This window comes from Lampetra planeri, chromosome 37, assembly GCF_965212315.1.
Source record: "Lampetra planeri chromosome 37, kcLamPlan1.2.h2, whole genome shotgun sequence".
NCBI lineage: Eukaryota > Metazoa > Chordata > Hyperoartia > Petromyzontiformes > Petromyzontidae > Lampetra > Lampetra planeri.
This window is the reverse complement of record NC_136143.1, coordinates 2053696-2076163: the sequence shown is the minus strand read 5'-3', so window position 1 is coordinate 2076163 and position 22468 is coordinate 2053696. Positions and strand designations below refer to the sequence as shown.

The 22468-nt window shown below is 55.6% G+C and overlaps 1 protein-coding gene across 1 annotated transcript in view; it reads left to right on the top strand.

Moving 5' to 3' along the window:
* Positions 1-22468, top strand: part of LHFPL7 (LHFPL tetraspan subfamily member 7) — a 64551-nt gene that overhangs the window by 13748 nt on the left and 28335 nt on the right. Inside the window, exon 3 of the mRNA XM_078611611.1 lies at positions 4340-4478. Within this exon, the coding sequence (XP_078467737.1) occupies positions 4340-4478 (139 nt within the window). The remainder of the gene's footprint in view (positions 1-4339; positions 4479-22468) is intronic.

Genomic DNA, 22468 nt, shown 5'->3' with positions numbered 1-22468 from the left:
TAGCATGGTCGACACGGGCCCTGGTCTAAGGAATTCAATTTGGGCGGTGAGGAGGGGGGTGCTGCCCTCCCCCGGTGCAGTTGCACCGCCTGCGCACTGCGGCCGCTACGCGCTCTGTGCGTGATGTGCAGCGCACGGCGCTGTCACGCTTGGGGAAGGCCACCGCGTGCGATTTACAGCAGACGCGAACAGGTTGTGCAGATCGATGACTGTCACCTGTAGCCAATGTCAGTCGTGGGGGAGGGTGGGGGGATCTAGGGAGGCCCCAGGGGGAGGGGGTGGGGGGTTTATGGGGGAGAGGGGAGGAGGGGGTGGGGGACATTTGTCGATTCACGCAGCTCGCGCGCGGCATCCGAATGGGGCGCGTCTCGGCACTGCGCACGCGCACGCGTGATATATTCATGGTCCGTGATATATCTAACTCGATTTCCGCGCCCCCCTGCCTGATGGGAGCTCAGAGCAGTTGGAGCGAAACGTCGTCGTGCTTTTGTTGACGTTGAACTCGCCCGGCGAGACGTCTCAAGTCATCGGCAAGCTTAGGTGGGGGGGGGGGGGGGAGTCCTCTATCGGTGAGATTGTGATCGAGATCGTGGGGGGCGTAATCGCGTCGGGGTGGTTGAGGATTATTGACGACACTTTTTGGCGTAAATCTTTCGGCCTAACCCGAAAGCGATTAGGGATCACAGGTGGGCCGAGTTATTTTAACAGAGAGAACGATGCAGTCAGTTACAGCCAGCGCATTGAAGGAGGAAGGGCTTGAATCATACTGTCTCTTAAAACTAAACGTTTTATTTTATCTTACCAGGTAAGTCCCACTGAGCTATGTAGCTCTTTTTCAGAAGTAACCTGGCCATCACAAATAATAGCTCAACGAAGTGGCCTGTCACCATGGGGACATTTCAAGCAGTCTTCTTCTTCCACGCGTTTGTCGCACCCACGCGGGGGTGTTCCGCCGTCCTCGCCAACCTTCTCCACGCTGCGCTGTCCCTGCGCCGTCTCTCTTCCCGCTCCTCGGGGCCACCACATCGACCCCCCGCCACCCCTCCACCTCTTCTTCTGCCTTCCTCTTCATCTCTTTACGTCCACTTGCATCACGGGCACCTTCTGACCCACATCAATTTTCTTTTTGTCTCTCTTCATGGCCCGAACCTCACCAGACTTTTCTCTCTCGCCTTCTCTGCGATCTCTACCACCTTGAGTCTTCCTCTCACTCCTTCATTCTCACCCCCTTGTCCCTCCCTTGTTAAACCCCAACATCCACCGCAACATCCTCGTCTCTGTGACTGCCATGGCTTGGTCCTCCCTCTTTATTCTGCCCCAGCACTCGGCCCCATGCAACAGCACTGCTACATTACACTATACACTACACTATACTCTACACTATACTCTACACTATACACTACACTCTACACTACACTATACACTACACTCTACACTATACACTACACTATACACTACACTCTACACTACACTATACACTACACTATACACTACACTATAAACTACACTATACACTACACTCTACACTACACTATAAACTACACTTTACACTACACTATATACTACCACTATACACTACACTCTACACTACACTATACACTACACTATACTCTACACTATACTCTACACTATACACTACACTATACACTACACTACTACACTACACTATACACTACACACTTTTCCCTTCAACCAAACTGGGACCGTCTTATCGCACACCACACCAGTCATCTCTCGCCATTCAGCCATCCAGCCCTTGTTCGTGTTCTCATCTCTCCTTCTGGTGATCCATCAGCACCGCGTCGTTGTACCCAGCTACTTAAACTCGCTCCTCTTCATTCACTGGTCATTTCCAATCTCCATTCCTCCTTCTGCATCATTTTCACTGAAATGTGCCACCATATACTCAGTCTTCGTCCGACTGATCCTCAACCCATTCCCTTCAATCTTTTGCACCCAGATCTTTAAATCCTCTTCCACTACCCCATTTGCTTTCACTGCATAGCCAGCATGTCGTCAGCAAACAGCGCCCACCAGGGGGGCTCCCTCTGAATGTCTCCCGTGCGTGTGTCCAGCACCAGGATGATCAGGAAGGGGCTCAGGGCGGAACCGTGCTTCACTCCCACTTTCACTTGAAGGCTCTCCGACACTCCACAGCTGCTCCGCGCGTTCATTCTCCCTCCTTCATACATATCCTGGCTCAGCTGGACGTGTACCTCAGCAATACCTCTTCTTCTCATTCGCCACCAGATGAGCTCTCTAGACACCCTGTCGTACCCTTTCTCTAGATCAATGAACACCACGTGCCGGCCCCGTTTCTTCCCTCTGAGCTTCTCCATCAAAACGCTTCTCAGTGCAAAGATCGCGCCCATTGTTGCCCTTCCCTGTCTCAATACAAACCGACTCGCGTCAACATCCACCAGCTTCCTCAGCCTCCTTTCTGTCATCTTCTCCCAGAGTTTCATGGCGCGACTCATCAATGATATTCCTCTGTAGCTCCCACACTCATCCACATCACCTTGCCCTTTAAAGATGGGAGGGGAGTAGAGTGAGATGGGGGGGGGGGCAGAGGTAGGAGAGTGTGTGGAGGGGAGTAGAGTGATGTGACAGGGCGTGAGTGGGGTTGGTGGGGGTTGAGTGGGTGGGTAGGGCGATGTGGGGTGGGTGTTGTGTGGTGGGTGTTGTGTGGTGGGTGGAGAGGGTGGGTGGGGTGGGGTGGGTGGGTTGGGGTAGGTGGGGGTTGAGTGGGGTGGGTGGGGTGGGGTAGGTGGGGTGGGTGGGGGTTGAGTGGGTGGGTGGGGTGGGGTAGGTGGGGTAGGTGGGGGTTGAGTGGGTGGGTGGGTGGGGTAGGTGGGGGTGGGTGGGGGTTGAGTGGGTGGGTGGGGTGGGGTAGGTGGGGTAGGTGGGGGTTGAGTGGGTGGGTGGGGTGGGGTAGGTGGGGTGGGTGGGGGTTGAGTGGGTGGGTGTTGTGGGGTTGGTGAGTCAAGTCTGGCAGCCGCCTTTTGGATGATCTGGAGATTGGAGGAGGGGGGGGGATGCGAGGAGGCTGCGGAGGAGGAGAGAAGCGCGCGCCAGTCAGAGCCAGGGGCCGGGGCGGTGGCGCACGGAGAGGAGGCCCCCCCGTGCTCACCGCGTGGGGGTTGACAGCCGCCGTGAGTGCCAGCGAGCGGCTCAGATGATCGTGAGCGAGGAACCAATGCCCCGTAATTGGGCCCAATGTCTCCCGCAAGCTGAGCGCGGTTGAGCGTGGTTAGTGCTTGGATGGGTGAGCAGCACACAAAGACAAAGATCACCCCCCATGAAGGCCGCCACGGCAGACGAGGGGGTGGGTTAGACCAGCACCACGCCCCACCGCATTTGTCTCCCGAGTGGAAAATGTTTACACACTGCACCAGGTACTCATTTGAGACCGAGCCGACCTAGGGGAGGGCCCAGAACCGGTTCGGATAATGGGCAATCGCAACCTGGCCCAACATCGTGCCGCACAGGGGATCGTTGCTGTGTGCGATGCGTTCGGTACAGTGGGAGGAGGTGAATTACTCCACCGGGTGACCGAGTGCGGTGATTTGGCGCTCGCGCCGGGGGCTTAATCCGAGCCGTTGACCCGCCCGCCCGCCCGGCACACCGCGAGCACAGAGCCTGGAGACTCGGTGGGGCTCTCGTGCAGGGTGACACAGCGCAGCGATAATAATAATCCCATTAGGCACAACATTACTGTGTCTGATGTTTATCTAAACATGACGTCTCTCTACCCATTGCCCCTTGTGCCTCCCCCCCTGCCCCTTGTCCCCCCCCCTGCCCCTTGCCCCCCCCCCTGCCCCTTGCCCCCCCCCACTGCCCCTTGTCCCCCCCCCACTGCCCCTTGCCCCCCCCCACTGCCCCTTGCCCCCCCCCCACTGCCCCTTGTCCCCCCCCCACTGCCCCCTGTCCCCCCCCCACTGCCCCTTGCCCCCCCCCTGCCCCTTGCCCCCCCCCCACTGCCCCTTGCCCCCCCCCACTGCCCCTTGCCCCCCCCCCACTGCCCCTTGCCCCCCCCCACTGCCCCCTGTCCCCCCCCCACTGCCCCTTGCCCCCCCCCCTGCCCCCTGTCCCCCCCCCACTGCCCCTTGTCCCCCCCCCACTGCCCCTTGCCCCCCCCCACTGCCCCTTGCCCCCCCCACTGCCCCCCTGTCCCCCCCCCACTGCCCCTTGCCCCCCCCCACTGCCCCTTGCCCCCCCCCCTGCCCCTTCCCCCCACTGCCCCTTGTCCCCCCCCTACTGCCCCTTGTCCCCCCCCACTGCCCTCTGCCCCCCCCACTGCCCCTTGTCCCCCCCCCCCCCCACTGCCTCCCGGGCCCAGGTGAGCGTGGTGCTGTGTGGGGGCGGCTGCTCGCTGCTGGCCGTCAGCTCGCTGCTCGCCGTGCTCTGCCTCGTGCTGCCCGAGGGGGAGGGCGAGCGGCGCGCGTGCACGCTCGCGGGGTGCGCGCAGTCCGCCGCAGGTAGGGCCCTCGGCCTCCGGGAGGCTCGCGGATTCGAATCCCCGCGGCCGCCCCGGTTATCGTAATTGTCATTGTTGTTGTTGTTTCAAAATGTGAGAAATGAGAATAGATTTTTTTTCCCTTTCTGGCAATAAAGCAGCAGGTGTTAAGATGTTCAAACGCCAAAAAGATGCCTTTTGCAAGGAATAAAGTCTGTATTAAGCACACACAGTACTTGGAACCCAACATGCTCTGATAATAATATACTGTATACACATATTCACCGCTGGAGGAAGGCCTCCCTCTCCAAACCGCAATATCTCGCGATCCTACAATGTTTTAATCCACCCAGCACCGAACCGATTTCATCGCTCCATCTCCCCGGTGACCCGCTCCTCCAGGACGCGTCGTCCCATTCATCGGCTGCCGCTCCATTATCAACCTCGACCACTGTTCATCATCACAGTCCCTCCTGCCCGACACCCACTCACCCCCTCTTCACAGCGGGGCCCCACGTCACGAACCCGCTCCTCCTCCTCCTCCTGCCTCTCGGTGTCATTCCGAGCACGCGCCTCTCCGCGCTTCGTTGCGCCCTTCTCAGATTGAGCTCCGCGTGACTCGCCTAATGGTCGCCCTTCTGCAGCACGTGCCGCAACACAGCAGGGCAGCGCCCGCTGGAGCGGCGCCGCGCATCTCCGATGCTCGCGCTGTCGTCTGAGCGACGGCTCCGCGCTGTTTTGGAACAAACGTTGAGCTGCTGTCCCGTCGGCCTCGACCCCAGGGCAGGGGTCGGCCAACCAAAATAACAAGAAGAGACATGCACTGTGGTGGTGCTCAGTACGAGACGGCGGGGGTTCTGAATCAAGGCCGTAATTATGATATATATTGGGGGGGGACACACCCCCCCCCCCAATATTCAAATATGCTCAAAATGCCACCCCCCCCCCCCCAATATATTTTCTATAAAATAGATTTCTGTTTATTTGATTGTGGTTATGGTTGTACTTTATTCATCCCTAATCTCTGCCATTACATACAATGAAATAAGAAAAGGTAAGAAAGAACAGAGCAATGAAATACAATAGACTATACAATACACTATTAGACATTATTGTAAAACATAAATGAAGAGTCCATCCATGTGTTAGTGCATTTTTTTCTATTTTAGGCAGGATTTTTTTTTCAAATTTAGATATTTTTTTCTGGGGGCGGGGGGGACCCTCAGACCCCCTGAAAAATTTGGTCCTCCCCGATGTTGACTCCATGGCTACGGCCTTGTTCTGAATGGAGAACGTCACGAGGCAGTTTCTTGACGAGCCGCGTGCGGCTCCAGCACCGCAGGTTGCCGACCCCTGCGGTGAGAGGCCTTTCCTGCCCACGACTTCTCAAGCAGCTTTAGGGGTCGACGGAAGAAAACTCTGGATCGGTTTCGACTTCATGGGTGTCATCAGCAGTTGGGTTTGTCAAATAACCGCTGCTGCTGCTGCTGCCGGCTTACTGGCTATTACTGGCGAGGGCAATCAATGACCTGATGGACGAACGTACGTATTTATGCACGTATATATGTACGTATGTATGTACGTACGTATGTATTCTGTCGCACCGTACGTAGCCAACCGTCCTAATCGGAGGTGTCGTCTGGATGGACTTGTGTCGAGACGGAACGGACGCGTGCGCATATGTACGCACCGCTCACGTGATCGTTTCCCTTGTGACGTCACGCGTGTCCACGCCCTCTCGTGCGAGAGCCCCACGTGCTGCGCTCCGGCAGGAGCACATCCCTCGTGGCCGACACGGCGCGGGGTTGCCTTCGTTCAGCGTGTACGTGTGTGCAGGCAGTCCTCGACTTACGAACACACACACTTACGAACCAGCTTCCATTATTATATTTGTTTTTAATATCGACTTAAAATGCGAACACAAAAAGCAGTTCTAAAGAAATGAGTCTTCAATCCAAATTATTTTAAAGTGCGTCGCTCCCAGTGGCGTCTTAATGTCGGGAGGAGGAAGAGCTTTCCAGACGGCCGCATAGGCGCATCTGAAAGCGCGCGATGCGGCGGCTGCCTTCATTCGATGGCCAGCAGCCAGATGGCAGCGCATGGATTATATTATCCAACTGATTAGCTCCCGTCGACGACCGCTGCCTGCCACGCACGCCTCCTGCAACATAATCCGCGGTGCCTTCTCCCTCTTCCACTCTCAAGATCCCTCCCTGTGGCCGGGACTGTCACGGCCAAACCGAGTGGGGGGTGGGAGTGGGGGCGTGGAGGAGTTCGGTGGCCATTAGGCGGCAGACACAGACGACGCCGAGAGCCTCGTCTGATGATGGCGATGACTTATAAAGGCGCTGCCCCAGGGGACGTTAACAACGAGATGCGTCGTCTCGCCACGGCGGACACGAGTTTTCACGAGCGGGGCGGTGGCGAGGAATGAGGTGTACGCAGCCGCTCGCGAAACTGAGGCTTGACGGCGGACGCGCTGTGGCGCTTCCACTCGAGCTGTTATTGGAGTTTCACTGCGAATGTAAATGGGGAGGTTGTCTCCCGAATCAGAATGTGAATGTTGATTTATCCCGGAGGAATCCCCATGAGCTGTGAAGCTTTTTCTTTCGCACATGTCCAGTCGGGGCGGGTCAGAAAGTTACAACAACGAACAATACAAAAAAATACCGATAGGAGTGCGAAGTGTAGGAGAGGCAACCAAATCACTAATAGAAATAAATACGTAAAATAGATAAAACATATCTAAGTTCAAATTGCACAAGTACATCTAATTCCTAAGCTTGGGAAAGACAGCAAAACAACAACAACAACAACAAAAACAGTCCCAGACCAAAAACAGCCCCGAAGAGTGGATTGGAGCGACAGAGACCGGGAGTTATAAAGGTGGAGAATGTTAAGTTAATATGTTTGTAGGGTGGGGGCTGGTGGTGGTGTGGGGGGGACACGACAGGCGCTTGCTGGGTGGAGGCGCAGGGCAGGGCATTGGCAGGCAGTGGCAGGCACAGGGCATGGCACTGGCAGCATTGTTGTGGTTGCGATGATTTGACTGGACGTGGATCAATTTTGTTCAATCACGCGGTTGTCCATCACAGTGCATGCTGCTGCCGCTGTTGCCGCTGGTCAGGGGTGTTGAGATCGCACGCTGCATGATCATTATTTTATTCCAAGTTATTTTCGGGGAGCGCTTCTGCTTAATATCGGTTAATATGATGATGTATAGAGGCAGCCAGATTATACCAAACATCGCTACTCTCACACACACACAACAACAATCGCCATTCGCAACTAAGTGGCGGTGACATCACCACGACGCTTGTGCCAGGCTATGTGCACGTTGAGGCCACGTGAAGTGTCGAACATCCACTGGCAGGAGGTCACGGGGCAGACTCAGATGCCACAGGTCGACTGACTGAGACGACTGGCTGATGCACCACCTGTGCCCCCTACTGTGCCAACTTGCTGTGCTTTAGCCACCCGGCACTCCGCTCGTTGTTGTGAGCGTCGCTCCTTCCCCCTCCGTTGTTGTTGGAGGGCGACTGCTTCCAACTGCCCAGGAGCGTCCTTTAAGAGCCTCCTCCACAGAGGCCGATCTTGACACCGCTGGTACCAGTCATCGGCAAGTCCACTCAGCTCCACGTCCTCATGTACCCTATCACTCCATCTCTTCTCTAGCCCGTGCCGCGCCCGTTTAGCCCCCTCGATCCGGCCGAAAAAAAGCTGTTTAGGAATGCGGTGGCTGGGCATGCGGGCTACATGACCCAGCCAACGCAGCCTTACCTGCCGGAGGAGCTCACGGATGGGACTTTGCCCAGATCTTTCAAGGATTTGTGAGCTCACACAATCCAGCCTGGCTAAACCCAGGATGGATCGTAGGCAGGCCAGGCTAAATGTTTCTAACCAGCGAAGATGTTCCATTAGGGGAGTCCACGTTTCGCAAGCGTGGAGAAGGGAGGGAATGACCGTGGCCGAGAAGACCTGAAGCTTCGTGCGGAGCGACAGACCGGGTAACTTACACACAGCGTTACGCAATCGATGAAAAGATAATGACGCTCGACTGATTCGGAGTGAGACATCTGCTGTGAAACCGGAGTCGGTCATGAGCACACTGCCCAGGTATAGAAAACTCTCCACTCTCTCCACAACTGCCCCATCACCAATTGGGAGTTGTGGGGGTGGAGTGTCCGATGGTACAAAATACCCAGGCAGGTGCTTAGTTTTGGTGGGGCTGATGGTAAGGCCCCGCCTCTTAGTGGCACGCTCCAGGTTCAGCTGCAGCGCCTCCAACTCCTCCTCTGAGTGAGCTGCAATTACCAGATCATCGGCATACATGACGTGGTTGACCAATAGGGAACCATCCCTTGACCGCACCCAGGCATCAAGCAGCCTCCCATTGTATCTGTACCAGATGGAAATTCCTCCGGTACAGCCATAAAAGGCTTCACGAACTACGTGGTCGAAAAATATGTTAAATAATGTTGGAGCCAGAGGACATCCTTGTCGCACCCCAAGGTGTACAGGGAATGGCTCGGACTCCCGGCCACGTAGTTTTGCCCGGTCCCGCTCACCATCATGAAGGTCCTTAATGATCGTGAGCAGAGGGTCAGGGACTCTGAAAGCACGAATAATAACCCAGAGCCCAGGTCTACTGATGGTATCATAGGCCTTGACCAGATTAATAAAGCAGAGATGTAGGTCTTGTTAGAATTCCCTACACTTCTGCTGTAACAAACGGACAGAGAATATGGCATCTGTGCAGGACCGCCCTTTCCTGAAACCACATTGGGGCTCTGCAAGCCTCTCCTCAGCTTCCCTGCCAAAGTGATTTTTGAATAGTCCTTGCCAGGACCTTTCCCTGCACACTGAGGAGTGAGATGCCCCTGTAGTTGTTACAATCTGTGCGGTCCCCCTTCTTAAAGAGGGGGGCCATCAGGGCATCCTTCCAATCCTGCGGAACCCGTCCAGTGGTCCAGACTATTGTTATGATGTCATGTAGGGCAGTCTGTGCACAAACGCCACCCTCCCTCAGCATTTCACTAGGGAGATCATCTCTGCCCGGTGCCTTTCCTCGTCTCAGACTCTGGATCGCCTTTAGAACTTCCTCAACAGATGGCACCTCAGCCAGCCACTCACAGGGGGTGACTTTTTCTTCCAATATTTGAGACACCGCAGCCTCAGCAGGGTCATCCCCACTTTGTCCCACGATGTTTTCCATGCCGAGAGATTTCCCTTCCCCCAGGCCTTCACAGAAATGCTCAACAAATCTGCAAACCTGTTCCTGGGGGTCGGAGATTGGATCACCGTTTTTTCCCCCTAATGATGGTAATATGTGTGGCGCTGCAGGTTACTTTTTTGATGGAGTTAAATAGTGATTTGTGATCGCGGGCCATTGAAGCAGACTCCATTTCCTCAGCAACCCGCGACCACCACCCATCCTTGCAGCACCTCACGGCTCCCGAACCTCCGAGCAAAGGCTGCGGTAAACCTCCTCATTCTTTGACGTGGGATGCTGTAGACGATGAAAGTAGGGCCTGTCGCCTTTTCTCAGGCAGCCTGAACACTCCTCCATCAGCCAGGGTCTCTGGGGAGGTCTGGACCGTGTACCCAAAGCAGCCATTGCAGCTGCATGAGCCACAGTCCTAAACCTTGCCCATTTCCCCTCGACATCTGGAAGAGTAGTGGACGATGCAAAACCCAGCCGCAAGCGATGATTCAATTCTCGCTTGCAACTTTGATCAGCTAGCTGAGACCAAGCCACCTTGGGTTTGAATGGGGTCCTGGGTATACACCCACCACCGGAGAAGAAGAATGGCAGGCGCATCTTACATATGGCAAGTCGATGGTCAGTGGGCAGATCAGCTCCACGGTAGGTGCTGGTGTTAAGGACATGGGCCCGCATCCGCTTTTGCGTCATTACATAGTCCAGCAGATGTTCTTGCTTGGACCCGGTATGCATCCATGATGTTGTGTGGATGCACTGATGCCGGAACAGCGTGTTGGTAATTACAAGCCCATGGGCTGCACAAAAAACTATCAGCCTTTTACCGTTGTTATTGAGCTGATCTGGCACATGCCCTCCAATCACTCCAGACCAGGTGCCAGCATCATTACCAACTCGGGCATTGAAGTCGCCCAAAAGGATGACTCTATTCCGAAGGGCCACTTTAGCTAGCACCTGTGACAGGAGGTCATAGAAGCCATCTGACTCATCGGCCTTGCCTGCATCCCTCCACGGATGTTCGTCTTCGGTGGGGGCATTAGTAACCACAACCACCACTCCTCGCCTCTGCTTGATGGGAAGGCGAGCCCAAAGTAGCCTGGGGATACTTCTTCTCCCACACCTCGCCGCCACGCTCCCACGCCCCCTTCATTCTTATGTTCAGAAGAAGAGCCACTCCCTGTTGTTTGACAGTCTTCTGCCCTGAGTAGAAGACAGTCCACCCCTCATGGTGGCAGGATCCAGTGCCGGTCCACCGGGCCTCCTGAGTACCACAGACATCCAGGCGGTACTGGTCCAGCTCCTGACAGAGGAGTGGCAGCCTCTCCTCCGCAGTGAGCGTTCGAACATTCCGCGTGTCCATCCGAAGTGGCTTTATGTTGTTTCTATAGGAGCCCCGAGGGTAAAGATTAAATCTCTTGGCTCCGCCAAATGGGGTTTGGCCAGGAGATGTCATAAACGCCTGTCCCCCCAGGGCCTCCGGCACAAGCTTATTAAGTATACATTTTAAACGTGGTGTTGTGGTAATTAATTGAATGTGGAGGGGTTACCAGCCCCTCGCACCCGTCCAGAGCCCCCATTTGGCCACTGTGGTAGTTACAAACGCCATGAGGGGAATGGTCAATCTAAATTGGGCCTCCTCCCATGGCACTGCCCACCACAGTGTTGCCATCCAGCACATATATCCACACTCACACACATATTAACACACTCACACACATATATACACACAAATGTTGCTGCTGCTGTAGGTGAGGGTGTTTAAATTGCACGTTTCACACATTATCTTCAGTCTGTTGCTGCTACTCGCATATATGACAGCCATCGACTTACGAGCACCTCCACTTACGAACGCCCTCACTTACAAACCATCTTCTAAAAGATTTTAATTTTTTGTTAACATCGACGCGAACTCGCCACTTGCGAATTGAACCACTCTCGTGCGAGAGCCCCGCGTGTTGCGACCCAGCAGTAGCACACCCCCCTTGGCCAACACGGCACGGAGTTGCCTTCGTCCATCATGTACGTGAGTGCATACAGTCCTCGACTTACGAGCACACGTACTTACGAACCAGTTCCATTATTTTATCTTTTTTTTTTAATATCGACTTAATACTCTCACTTTGTAAATTGAACCGCGGAACAATTTTCTTCAGCCGAGCGATCCTCCACGAGATGTAATGAGTCACAACCTCCCGCTGGGAGTGAGTGTGTATGCGTGTGTGTGTGTGTATGTGCGAGTGCGCGTGTGTGAATGTGCGTGCGCTCTGAGCCTCAAAGATAACCTTTGATCCGCCCGTCTGAGTTGATGTTGGACACGAGATCGCACATCCGGGGATGTGAGAGTCACGGTGGCGAAATGTCAACTACCTCGCCTGGTATATAGGAGGTCGTGGGTTCGACCCCGACCTTGACACCTGCTGTATATTTGAAGTTTGCATGTCTCTCTCCCCGTGGTCGTGTGGAATTTTATCCGGGTCCTCCAGTTTTCCCTCCGCATTTAGAATGAACATCACCACGCGTTCAAAGTCTTTGGCTGCTGTTATACATTTCCACGTGATAAGCTGCTTCGTTGAGCGATCATTTGCGATACGCCAAGTCGCTTCTGCCAAAATAGCTACATAGCTCAGTGGGGCCTTACTTGGTAAAATAAACAAAGTAGTTCAGTTTAGTTTTAGCTGTGGGCTGCATGGAACACGTGATCCTTATGGCGGTACCCTGGGTTATCAAATAATACAAAATGGCCGAGGCAATTAAATACTTTATTTCTGGGACACTTTTTTTTTTCCAGGGGTGTTACTTAAACTCCGCGACTGGGGTAGCAATCAATCAGAAATCAGTGCCACACTCCGCGATGTTGAAACGACAAACATCAGCATAACAAAATACGTTATCGAAAAATGCAACTTTGAATAGTTCATCGTGCACAGCTCGTCGAGATGAGTCGATTGCCCCATCGCCGACCATCAACATACTAAAAACGACTGCAACGCGGACATTGTGCCAGAGCCGGGGTTACTATGGTACCCGGGGTTACTATGGTGACCCGGGGTTACTATGGTGACCCGGGGTTACCATGGTACCCCGGGGTTACTATGGTACCCCTGGGTTACCATGGTGACCCGGAGTTACCATGGTGACCCGGGGTTACCATGGTGCCCCGGGTTACTATGGTGACCCGGGGTTTCTATGGTGACCCGGGTTATTATGGTACCCCGGGGTTACTATGGTGACCCGAGGTTACTATGGTGACCCGGGGTTACCATGGTACCCCGGGGTTACTATGGTACCCCTGGGTTACCATGGTGACCCGGAGTTACCATGGTGACCCGGGGTTACTATGGTGACCCGGGGTTACTATGGTGCCCCGGGGTTACTATGGTGCCCCAGGGTTACCATGGTGACCCGGGGTTACCATGGTGACCCGGAGTTACCATGGTGACCCGGGGTTACTATGGTGACCCGGGGTTACTATGGTGACCCGGGCTATTATGGTACCCCGGGGTTACTATGGTGACCCGGGGTTACTATGGTGACCCGGGGTTACCATGGTACCCCGGGGTTACTATGGTACCCCTGGGTTACCATGGTGACCCGGAGTTACCATGGTGACCCGGGGTTACTATGGTGACCCGGGGTTACTATGGTGCCCTGGGGTTACTATGGTGCCCCAGGGTTACCATGGTGACCCGGGGTTACTATGGTGACCCGGGTTACCGCCGTAATGTTCACGTGGTCCACGTCGTCACGTCGCGTGCACGCGGCTCAATGAGCACGTGCACGCGACGTGACGTGCGTGGAGCGGTGGCGCGGTGGTTAGCGCACTTTGCTGTGAACCCCGTAGAACTCGGTTCGATTCCCAGCGAGTGGTGAGTGCTGCTCCCCACCCCCCCCTCCCCCCTTTTCACCAGCCTGTAATAACCAGCGTGGTGAAGTATGGTCAATCGACCACTACGATCGATCGACACGAGGTGTGGGCCTTCTTCCAGAAGTGGATTGACAAAGAGCAGTTAATTAATTACGTGTTCTAATCACGTGGAGGTGAGTGATGGGCATTGTGGCGCGTGGGCCGGTAACGCAGCGCTCGCTGAGAGCTTCTATCAATCCACTGCTGGGCTGTTGTTTGACCATACTTCCCCACGCTGGTCAGTCAGTGCTGGTCGGTGACGGCGGGGAGCATAGGCACGGGAGCATAGACTAGTAGAGTACAACAGGTGATGTTGCTGCCTTTCCCGGCACGCTTGACGCCTGCTTAGCTTCCGAGATTTGACAATTACACGACGCGAATTCCGGGAGGGTTGACTCGAGGCGAGGGCCGATGGCGGGGGGGGGTGATGCGGAGAGGGAGCAAAGCGATGCGCGCGCGCGGATTAACCGCTGACTTGGCCGCTGCTGACAAAGTGCAGATAAGGGTGCAGGAGGGGAGGAGGGCCGGTGGTGGTGGTGGTTGTAGCGGGGAGTTGATGGATGCGGGCAGCGCGTGGCGGGAGGGCTGACGCGAGGCGGATAACGCGCCTCGTAAGGCGGCTCGGCCAGGGAAGGAGGGCGGGGCAGTGATGGATGCGGACGAATCGGTGGGGGGTGGGTGCTGTGACCGGGAGGGACCCCCCACCCCCTCACCCCACCAACCCCCTCACCTCCTCCACCCCCACCCCCTCACCTCCTCACCCCCCACCCCATCACCTCCTCCACCCCCTCACCTCACCCCCCACCCCCTCACTTCCCCCCACCCCCTCACCTCCTCCCCCACCCCATCACCTCCTCCCCCCCCACCCCCTCACCTCCTCCCCCCCACCCCCTCACCTCCTCACCCACTCACCTGCTCCACCCCCTCACCTCCTCCCCCTCACCTCCTCCCCCCCCACCCCCTCACCTCCTCACCCCCCACCCCATCACCTCCTCCACCCCCTCACCTCACCCCCCACCCCCTCACTTCCCCCCACCCCCTCACCTCCTCCCCCACCCCATCACCTCCTCCCCCCCCACCCCCTCACCTCCTCCCCCCCACCCCCTCACCTCCTCACCCACTCACCTGCTCCACCCCCTCACCTCCTCACCCCCCACCCCCTCACCTCCTCCCCCCCCACCCCCTCACCTCCTCCCCCCCACCCCCTCACCCCCCACCCACTCACCTCCCCCACCCCCTCACCTCCTCCCCCCCCACCCCCTCACCTCCTCCCCCCCACCCCCTCACCCCCCACCCACTCACCTCCTCCACCCCCTCACCTCCTCCCCCCCACCCCCTCACCTCCTCACCCCCCACCCACTCATCCCCCCCCACCCACTCACCCCCCCACCCCACCCACCCCCCTCCCCCCGCTGCTCATTACAGCCTCATTCCCCCGCCGCTCCGCGCGCTCTCTGCGCCCATTATTACAATCGTTTCGCTCGGGCCGCTCGTGTTATTTTTTTAAATTAATAAATAAATTTACAAAATATTTTTTTTTATCTGACCGCTGTTGTGCGAGAGCCAAGCGATCGCAATTTTATATATTTTTTTTCTTTTTCCCACGGCCAATTTCCCGCGCGTGTAATGAATGGCGCGCGCGGTCCCTGTACGCGCCCGATCCCCCGGTGCAAGCCGCTCATTGCGTCCCATTACGTGCTGATGAGTTTAACGCGTGCATTGTGACGTCACCCAATATAAACATTGCACCGCGTGGTGGTGGTGGTGGCGGTGGTTGTGGCGACGCTGCTCCTGCTGCACGCGGCTGCCTGTAACCCAGCGCTGTGTGGAGGCAGCAGCAGCAGCAGCGAGGGTTGGTGGATGCTGCGTGAGTCTCCCCGAGTGCTCCGGGTTTCCTCCCGCACTCGTGTGTAATAAACACGACTCATCATCATGAATTTGTTGAACACATCTTAAAGGAGGAACTCAACGTAGCGACAGCAAGACCCTCGTGATCACGAGTCGCACGACTCGGCGTGGCTCTCCGAGACAAATGAGTAACTTTCCAATGTTTTTCTCCGAATGTTCATATCGATCGCGCTGTCTCTTGCAGCTCCCACTGTGGTGGGTTAGGGTTGTGTGTTCGCGTGTGTCCATAGCGGTACACGTGTGGGGGGCGGTAGTGTAGCGGTTAGCGCTACGCTGCGCTACGAACCTGACAACCCGAGTTCAATTCCCGCTCATGGCCAACACCAGTGACGATTATCTGAACCGGTCCTGGGCTTTTCCTAGGTCGACTCAGCCTTAAATGAGGACCGGGTGCGGTGTCTAAACATCGCCACTGGGGAGACAAACGCGGCCGGGCGTGGTGCTGGCCACTCACCACCTCGTGTGCCGTCCCGGCCTTCATAGGTGCTCGCTAACAGCACTTGCCCCAACAGTCTGCTGAGGCTATACAGGGGATCTTTGTCTTCGGGCGGTGCCGCGTGTTTGTTCAGCACGATGTCCGACGTTTCTCCTCAACTCCGTTCTACGACGTCACTCACGTGGACCCTGAAGTTCAGTTCCCGGAGAACCTCCCAGCACGTGGTGCGACATGTCGGACATCGTGCCGATCGACAATGTGAATGATACTAATGCTACTTTACGTGTACAGTACTGTATGAAGCGCCTTTCAACAGGACAAAGACAAAGGTCCCCCGTATAGCCTTAAAGTGTTGTTCGCGACCAGCACATATGAAGGCCGGCGCGGCACGTGAGGAGGTGCGTGGCCAGCACCACGCCCGGCCGCCTTTGTCTCCCCAGTGGCGATGTTTACACACCGCACCAGGCACTCACTTGAGGCCGAGTCGACCTAGGGGAAGGCCCAGGGACCTGTTCAGATAATCGTCACCGGTGTTGTCTGTGAGCGGCAAATCCAATTCGGGTCGCCGTGCAGCGCGCTCACCGATCCCCGACACCACCACCAGCATCAGCAGCGTCATCAGCAGCATCATCAGCAGCATCATCAGCAGCCCTGTCTCCGAATCTCAAACAGCAACTACTCCAGAGAGAGAGAGAGAGGGGGATGGGGAATCTGGAGAGTAATTTGAGGCTTTCGCGAGTGGGAGCACTGCCATTATATTGATCATCTCCTCCACCCCTCCTGCCCTGGACGCGTGTTCGTCCGTCTCTTCCCCGTGGAGGTGTCCGCCGCGAGGTGACGAATCTCTGGCGAGAGCAGCGCGCGGGGACGCGAGCAGCGCGAGACGCCAAATCGCGGCGGTGCGGAGGGAAGAGCGATCTCGCGCCGAGACGATGACATGTCATCACATTTCAGTCGGGTTACATGCGGCTCAAAGTCCACAACAACAACAAAGTCCACAACAACAACAACAATAAAGTCCACAACAACAACAACGAGAGGCAGCACGTGGGGCGCAAAGGGCCACGACGAAGCTGGGACTGTTTCTGAGCTCCGTCAACAACGAGCGAAGGTGGCTTTTGAGATGTGAGTGACCGCCGTCGACCATCACGCCCCAGGTTACGCGTGCGGTCATCGCTCGTCAAGCCACTGCTGGACAAAGGCCTCCACTAAACGCTGTGCCGGTCTTGGGCCGTTTTACGCCATACTTCACCGCGCTGGTCACTGTGGGGAGTTACTACTGTGCGTAATAATCACTCACCACTGAATCAGAATCAGATTTTTTAAATATATTTACTGGAGAAATCCGATGAGCTATGAAGCTCTTTTTCACAGATGTCCAGTCGGGTCCGAACGTTGCAGCAACAAACGATACAAATGTCACGTAGCACCCGGAGACGTTGCCCAATAGTTGTATTCAGTCGGGATCGCCGGCGGACGTGACAGTTGAGATGCAGCTGCTACACGACGTCCTATATAGCTGGTCGACTACGCAGCAAGTCGACTACGCAGCAAGTCGACTACGCAGCAAGTCGACTACGCAGCAAGTGGACGACGCAGCAAGTCGACTACGCAGCAATCGACTACATAGCAAGTCGACTACGCAGCAAGTCGACTACGCAGCAAGTCGACTACACAGCAAGTCGACTACGCAGCAATCGACTTTCCTAGCAAGTCGTCGATGCAGCCGTCCGCGCCGGTGTCGATGCAGATGATGACGGCGACCGTAACAGCGGCGACCACAACGGTGCACATGGCGACGATCCCCGCGACGACGATCCAGACCCCCAACTCCCAAAACAGCCCCGAACCCCTCTCAGCCTCTTCCTTACATCCCGTGTCACCACGACCAAGTCACTCGTGACCTCGTGTGACCCTTCCTTCCCGTGTCACCACGACCATCCCCCAAGCCCACTTGAACCACGGACTCTCCTTACGCAAACAACAACGATAGGAGTGCAACGTATAGGGAAACGGATGTCAGCCGTGGTCAGGATCCAAACTCAGGTCGCAGGGTTCATGGCCCAGTGTGCCCACAGAACTGTGGTCGTGCGTAGCCGCCACGGCCGCGCGGTGGTGGTGGCCACGCTGCTGATGCTGCAGGTGGTTGGCTGCTGCCTGCGATCCAGCGCTGTGTGGAGGCAGCAGCAGCAGCGAGGGTTGGTGGATCACCGCACAGATGCTGCTGTGTAAAACTCCCTTCTTCCTGTGAGCGTCAAAGAGGTGCAATACAGCAAGTGGACGAATCGTCATCTGTTTCCATCTGTAAGGGAATAGAGTGTTCCTGCATTCACAGATGCTCGCTGACAGCACTTGCCCCAAACGGGCCGCTAAAGGCTGCAGGGGGTCCAGGATCGTTGTGCTTAGGTGCGAGATGGAGCTGAGCAGGGATTTCGGAGATGGGGGCTTGGGAAGTAATCATTCATTGTGTCGGCGTTCTGAGTAGTTTGCTGAGAGAGGCATTGTGGGGTGACTTGGTCCATGCGCGCTGACGGCAATGAAGCTCAGCGCCGGTGGACAACTTCACCGCGCCTCTTCACGCCACGGAGCCCCCGGGGTCAACTCGTGCGGTGGAGCATTCCGTGGTGCCATTGCCAACGGGGCACGACCCAGAACAGAACCCCTCCTTCACACGCCCCCCCCCGCCCACTGACGAGTGACCCCACATCCACCTCCCAACCTTCTCACCCCCCCCCCCACAGCATGCAGGGGGGGAGGGGGTGAGTTGCTGCAATGATAGATCCCCCCAGCGGACAGCGCGCGTTCCATCCTGAGTGTCGCGGTACCTGGGGCAGGCCGGTCGAAGGCGGGAGATAATTTGTATCGACTGGACGTCGTCGTCGCTGCTGCTGCGTAACGACAGCGGTGGAGGAGGAGGTGGAGGAGGAGGTGGAGGAGGAGGTGGAGGAGGAGGTGGAGGCGGCGTCGTTGTCGCCCGTGGGGGGGGGGGGGGGTTCTCGTCTCGCGAGCCGCCAGGCGTCGTTCTCGGCCTTACCCGTCACGAGCAAACGGCAACATCGCGCGCACTGCCTGGCGCTGCTGCTGCTGCTGTTACGTGCAGTCTGCTCGCCTATAACGCGCTAGTTTGCGTTTCCCGTAGAACACCGCGTTATGGGAAAATCGCGTGATGATGAATCATTTATAATGTGGGGGTAACGCACAGTCCGCGAGGATGCGTGAGATGCGTACGCCGGCCGAACAAAGGCAGAGGCGCGTGGGTAGCGTCTAGAAGCATCCAGCAGCATCCCGCCGCCTTATGCGACGCTACGCCGAGGCAGCCGTACGAGCGCGCATTGCTACTCGCGCTGCGACGTAGTTCTGTTGACTCAACCGCGTTGTATGCAATTCGCATTCGAAAAAAATGTGTTCCCTAATACATTCATCGCGGTATATCTGATTCGCGTTCTGAAAACTATACGCGTTAAAGGAGAACGTACTGGATGTTGACATTCTGTCGCACCGTACGCAACAACTCAACAGGTCACGTGTCGATAACAACACCACGAGTGTGTGTGTGAGCGGGTGTCTTGGGGAGCCGTGGCCAAGTGCACCTACCCTGGCACAAGCGCCGTGGGGACGTCTCGTTGGCGAAGCGGTTAGCGCTACGCTGCGCTCCGAACCCGGTGACCCGAGTTCGATTCCCGCTCACGGTCACCAGCACCGTTGACGATGAACTGAACCGGTCCTGGGCCTCCCCTAGGTCGACTTAACCTCAAATGAGTACCTGGTACGATGTTTAAACATTTCTACGAGTGAGACAAAGGCGGTCGGGCGCGGTGCTGACCACCCACCCCCCGTGTGCTGTGCCGGTCTTCATAGGTACTGGCTGACAGCACTTGCCCCAACAGTCTGTTAAGGCTATACGGGGAATTCTTGTCTTGTCTTAGTGGCCTTAAAAGAAAAACATAGGCAACGTTTCGGGCAATGGCCCTTCTTCATAGTTCGTAAATAGAAATGCCCGCAGAGATAGAGAGTGGACGATCGGAGTCGGAGACGGCGGGCGGCTCACGAAGATAACATTTTACAAATCGTTTGCTGTTCTGAGTATTTACGAATGCGATGCTGAGTTTTATTCCGTAATCACCACATTGTTTCACACGTAGGAAGCTTTCGCGACCAATATCCATGATATTGTTTTTTTGTTGGGTTAGATCACGTAAATATAAAAGTGTCGTTAAACCCTCCACCACCCGACACAGCCAACTAGTAAGGGTTGTCACGTTAACAGAACGTGGCCAATTCGTGACTAGTACAGCACTAACCGGTGTGTTGGAGAGCAAAGCCACAACATTTACAATCTGGGTACGACGTTTCGCCAGTAATTACAACTGGCTCCATCAGGCGACAGCCAGATTTGTGGAAAAATCCTCCTGTTTCGTTCCTTAAATAGAGGGATAGTGATATTGGTCGTGAAAGCCTCCTACGTGTTAATTAAACGACCATAATATAGGTTTTTTGGGTTAGATCGCATGAATATTATCGTGTCATTAATTACTCAGATTGTAAATGTTATGGATTTTCTCTCTAACACACCGGTGTGCTGTACTAGTAACGATTTGGACACGTTCTGTTTACGTGACACACCTTACTAGTTGGCTGTGTCGGGTGGTGGCGGGTTTCACGACACCACATTTATATTTACGCGATCTAACCCAACAAACCTCTAATTGTGGAAAACACCACATTGTGTTTCATGATTATTCGGTCATCACAACGGGGGGGGGGGGGGCTTCGCTCTTGGGCAGTTCGTCCTGCTGTTGCGGACTACTAAACCTCTTCTCATTTTTCATACTTTGATACTGGCAAAACAGTCCCCGTGATACTTAAAACTATTAACTGTTTTATTTTTATTGACCAGGTAAGGACACTGAGCTGTGTCGCTTTTTTTAGAAACGACCTGGCCACAAATGATAGCTCAACCGAAGTGGCTCATCATCACGTGGGCATTTACAGCCGTAGCCAAACACTCCAAACGCGTGGTGATGTTCATTCTAAACGTGGAGGGAAAACCCGGAGGACCCGGAGAAATATCCACGCGACCACGGAGAGAGAGACACCGCAAACTCCAAATATACAGCTGCAGGCGTCAAGGTCTGGGTCGAACCCACGACCTCCTGCACACCAGGCGAGGTAGTCAACATCTCGCCACGAAGCGAGATATTTAACGCCGCGGGATCACGGGGCGTAGACTTGGGGAGGCCTTCATCCAGCAGTGGATTGCCCGTGGCTGGTGACCATGGCAATGGCAAGGAGCAATCATCCTCATCCCTCCTCAAATATGCCAGTCAGCAGGGAACATTTCAGATTTTCTTTCTGGAAACTGCCCTAGAAGATGATACAACAGAACAATTCCACATTCTCTCTCATCCAACACTGACGACTTATCCTTCACGCTCTGTAAGGGCGATTCTCTTTGTCATCATCACCATCACCATCAATCAGCCACGATCTATCCACCGCTGGATGCAGTCCCCTCCAAAGCCGCTGCCATCTCTCGGTCCCGTGACGCGTCGATCCGTGCAGCAGCTCCTGCTCGCGAGCTCGTTCCATCGCTCCGTCTCCGTCGTTCGTAATCATCCGACACACCGCCACAGTGCATCCCCGCCGCGATGAATCGGGGCGTGCAGAAAAGTTACAGGGGAAAGTATTTTACGGGATTTAATCACAAGGTGACCAACCACTGCGCGAGACGGCAACACCGAATTAAGTTGTTAATTGGATTTTACGCCAGCAAAAATCTGAAACTTGGGCGAGTGTCATGCCCAGACTACTTTATCGTTGCCCAGAGAGAGCTTCTGCTGGCAATACGGAGAGCTCACACTCTCTCTCTCTGTCTGTTTCTCTCTCTCGCTCTCTCTCTCTGTCTCTCGACTCACCGGGGATACATTCGTATTCCGCCACCACGCGTGTTATCCGCGCGACACTTCGTGTGCAGTGTGCCAAGTAAAGTGTTAGCCCATTTAACAAAAACAAGCGTCTCGACGTTTTAATTTATTTTTGTTATCCCCCTTGCTTTAGTTTCTCTTCAACCGAGAGTTTATCCTCCACTGACACGGGGCCTTGACATCCATGTGAACCTCACGTAGCCTGTTCTAGCTAAGAGGTAAAGGCACAGCCCTGCAAATGCCTCGCCCGCGGACACTGCTGGCGGAGAGGCCTCCACTCGCGGGAGCTCTAGGGAACCCCAACAGAGAGCGATTTGGTCCGTTCTGCCACGCTGAGCCAGACGTCTTGAAGGAGGTGGGGGTACCCACGCGTTTACCCCCCCCCCCCACACGCGACCTTGTCGATCGTCTTAACTTGCGTGCGGCTGCGCTGGGTGGCACCGTCGTTTCAGCTGCCACGCCTGGAGGTGCTGCTGTGACGGGGCGGTGCTTGGCATCGCTTTCATCTCCCGGACGGCTCCAATTACAGACTAAAATTATTTTAAAAAAATTCGAGGTAAGGCACCACTGAGCGATGTAGCTCTTTTTTCAGTAGAGACTTGGCTATGAAACAAATGAT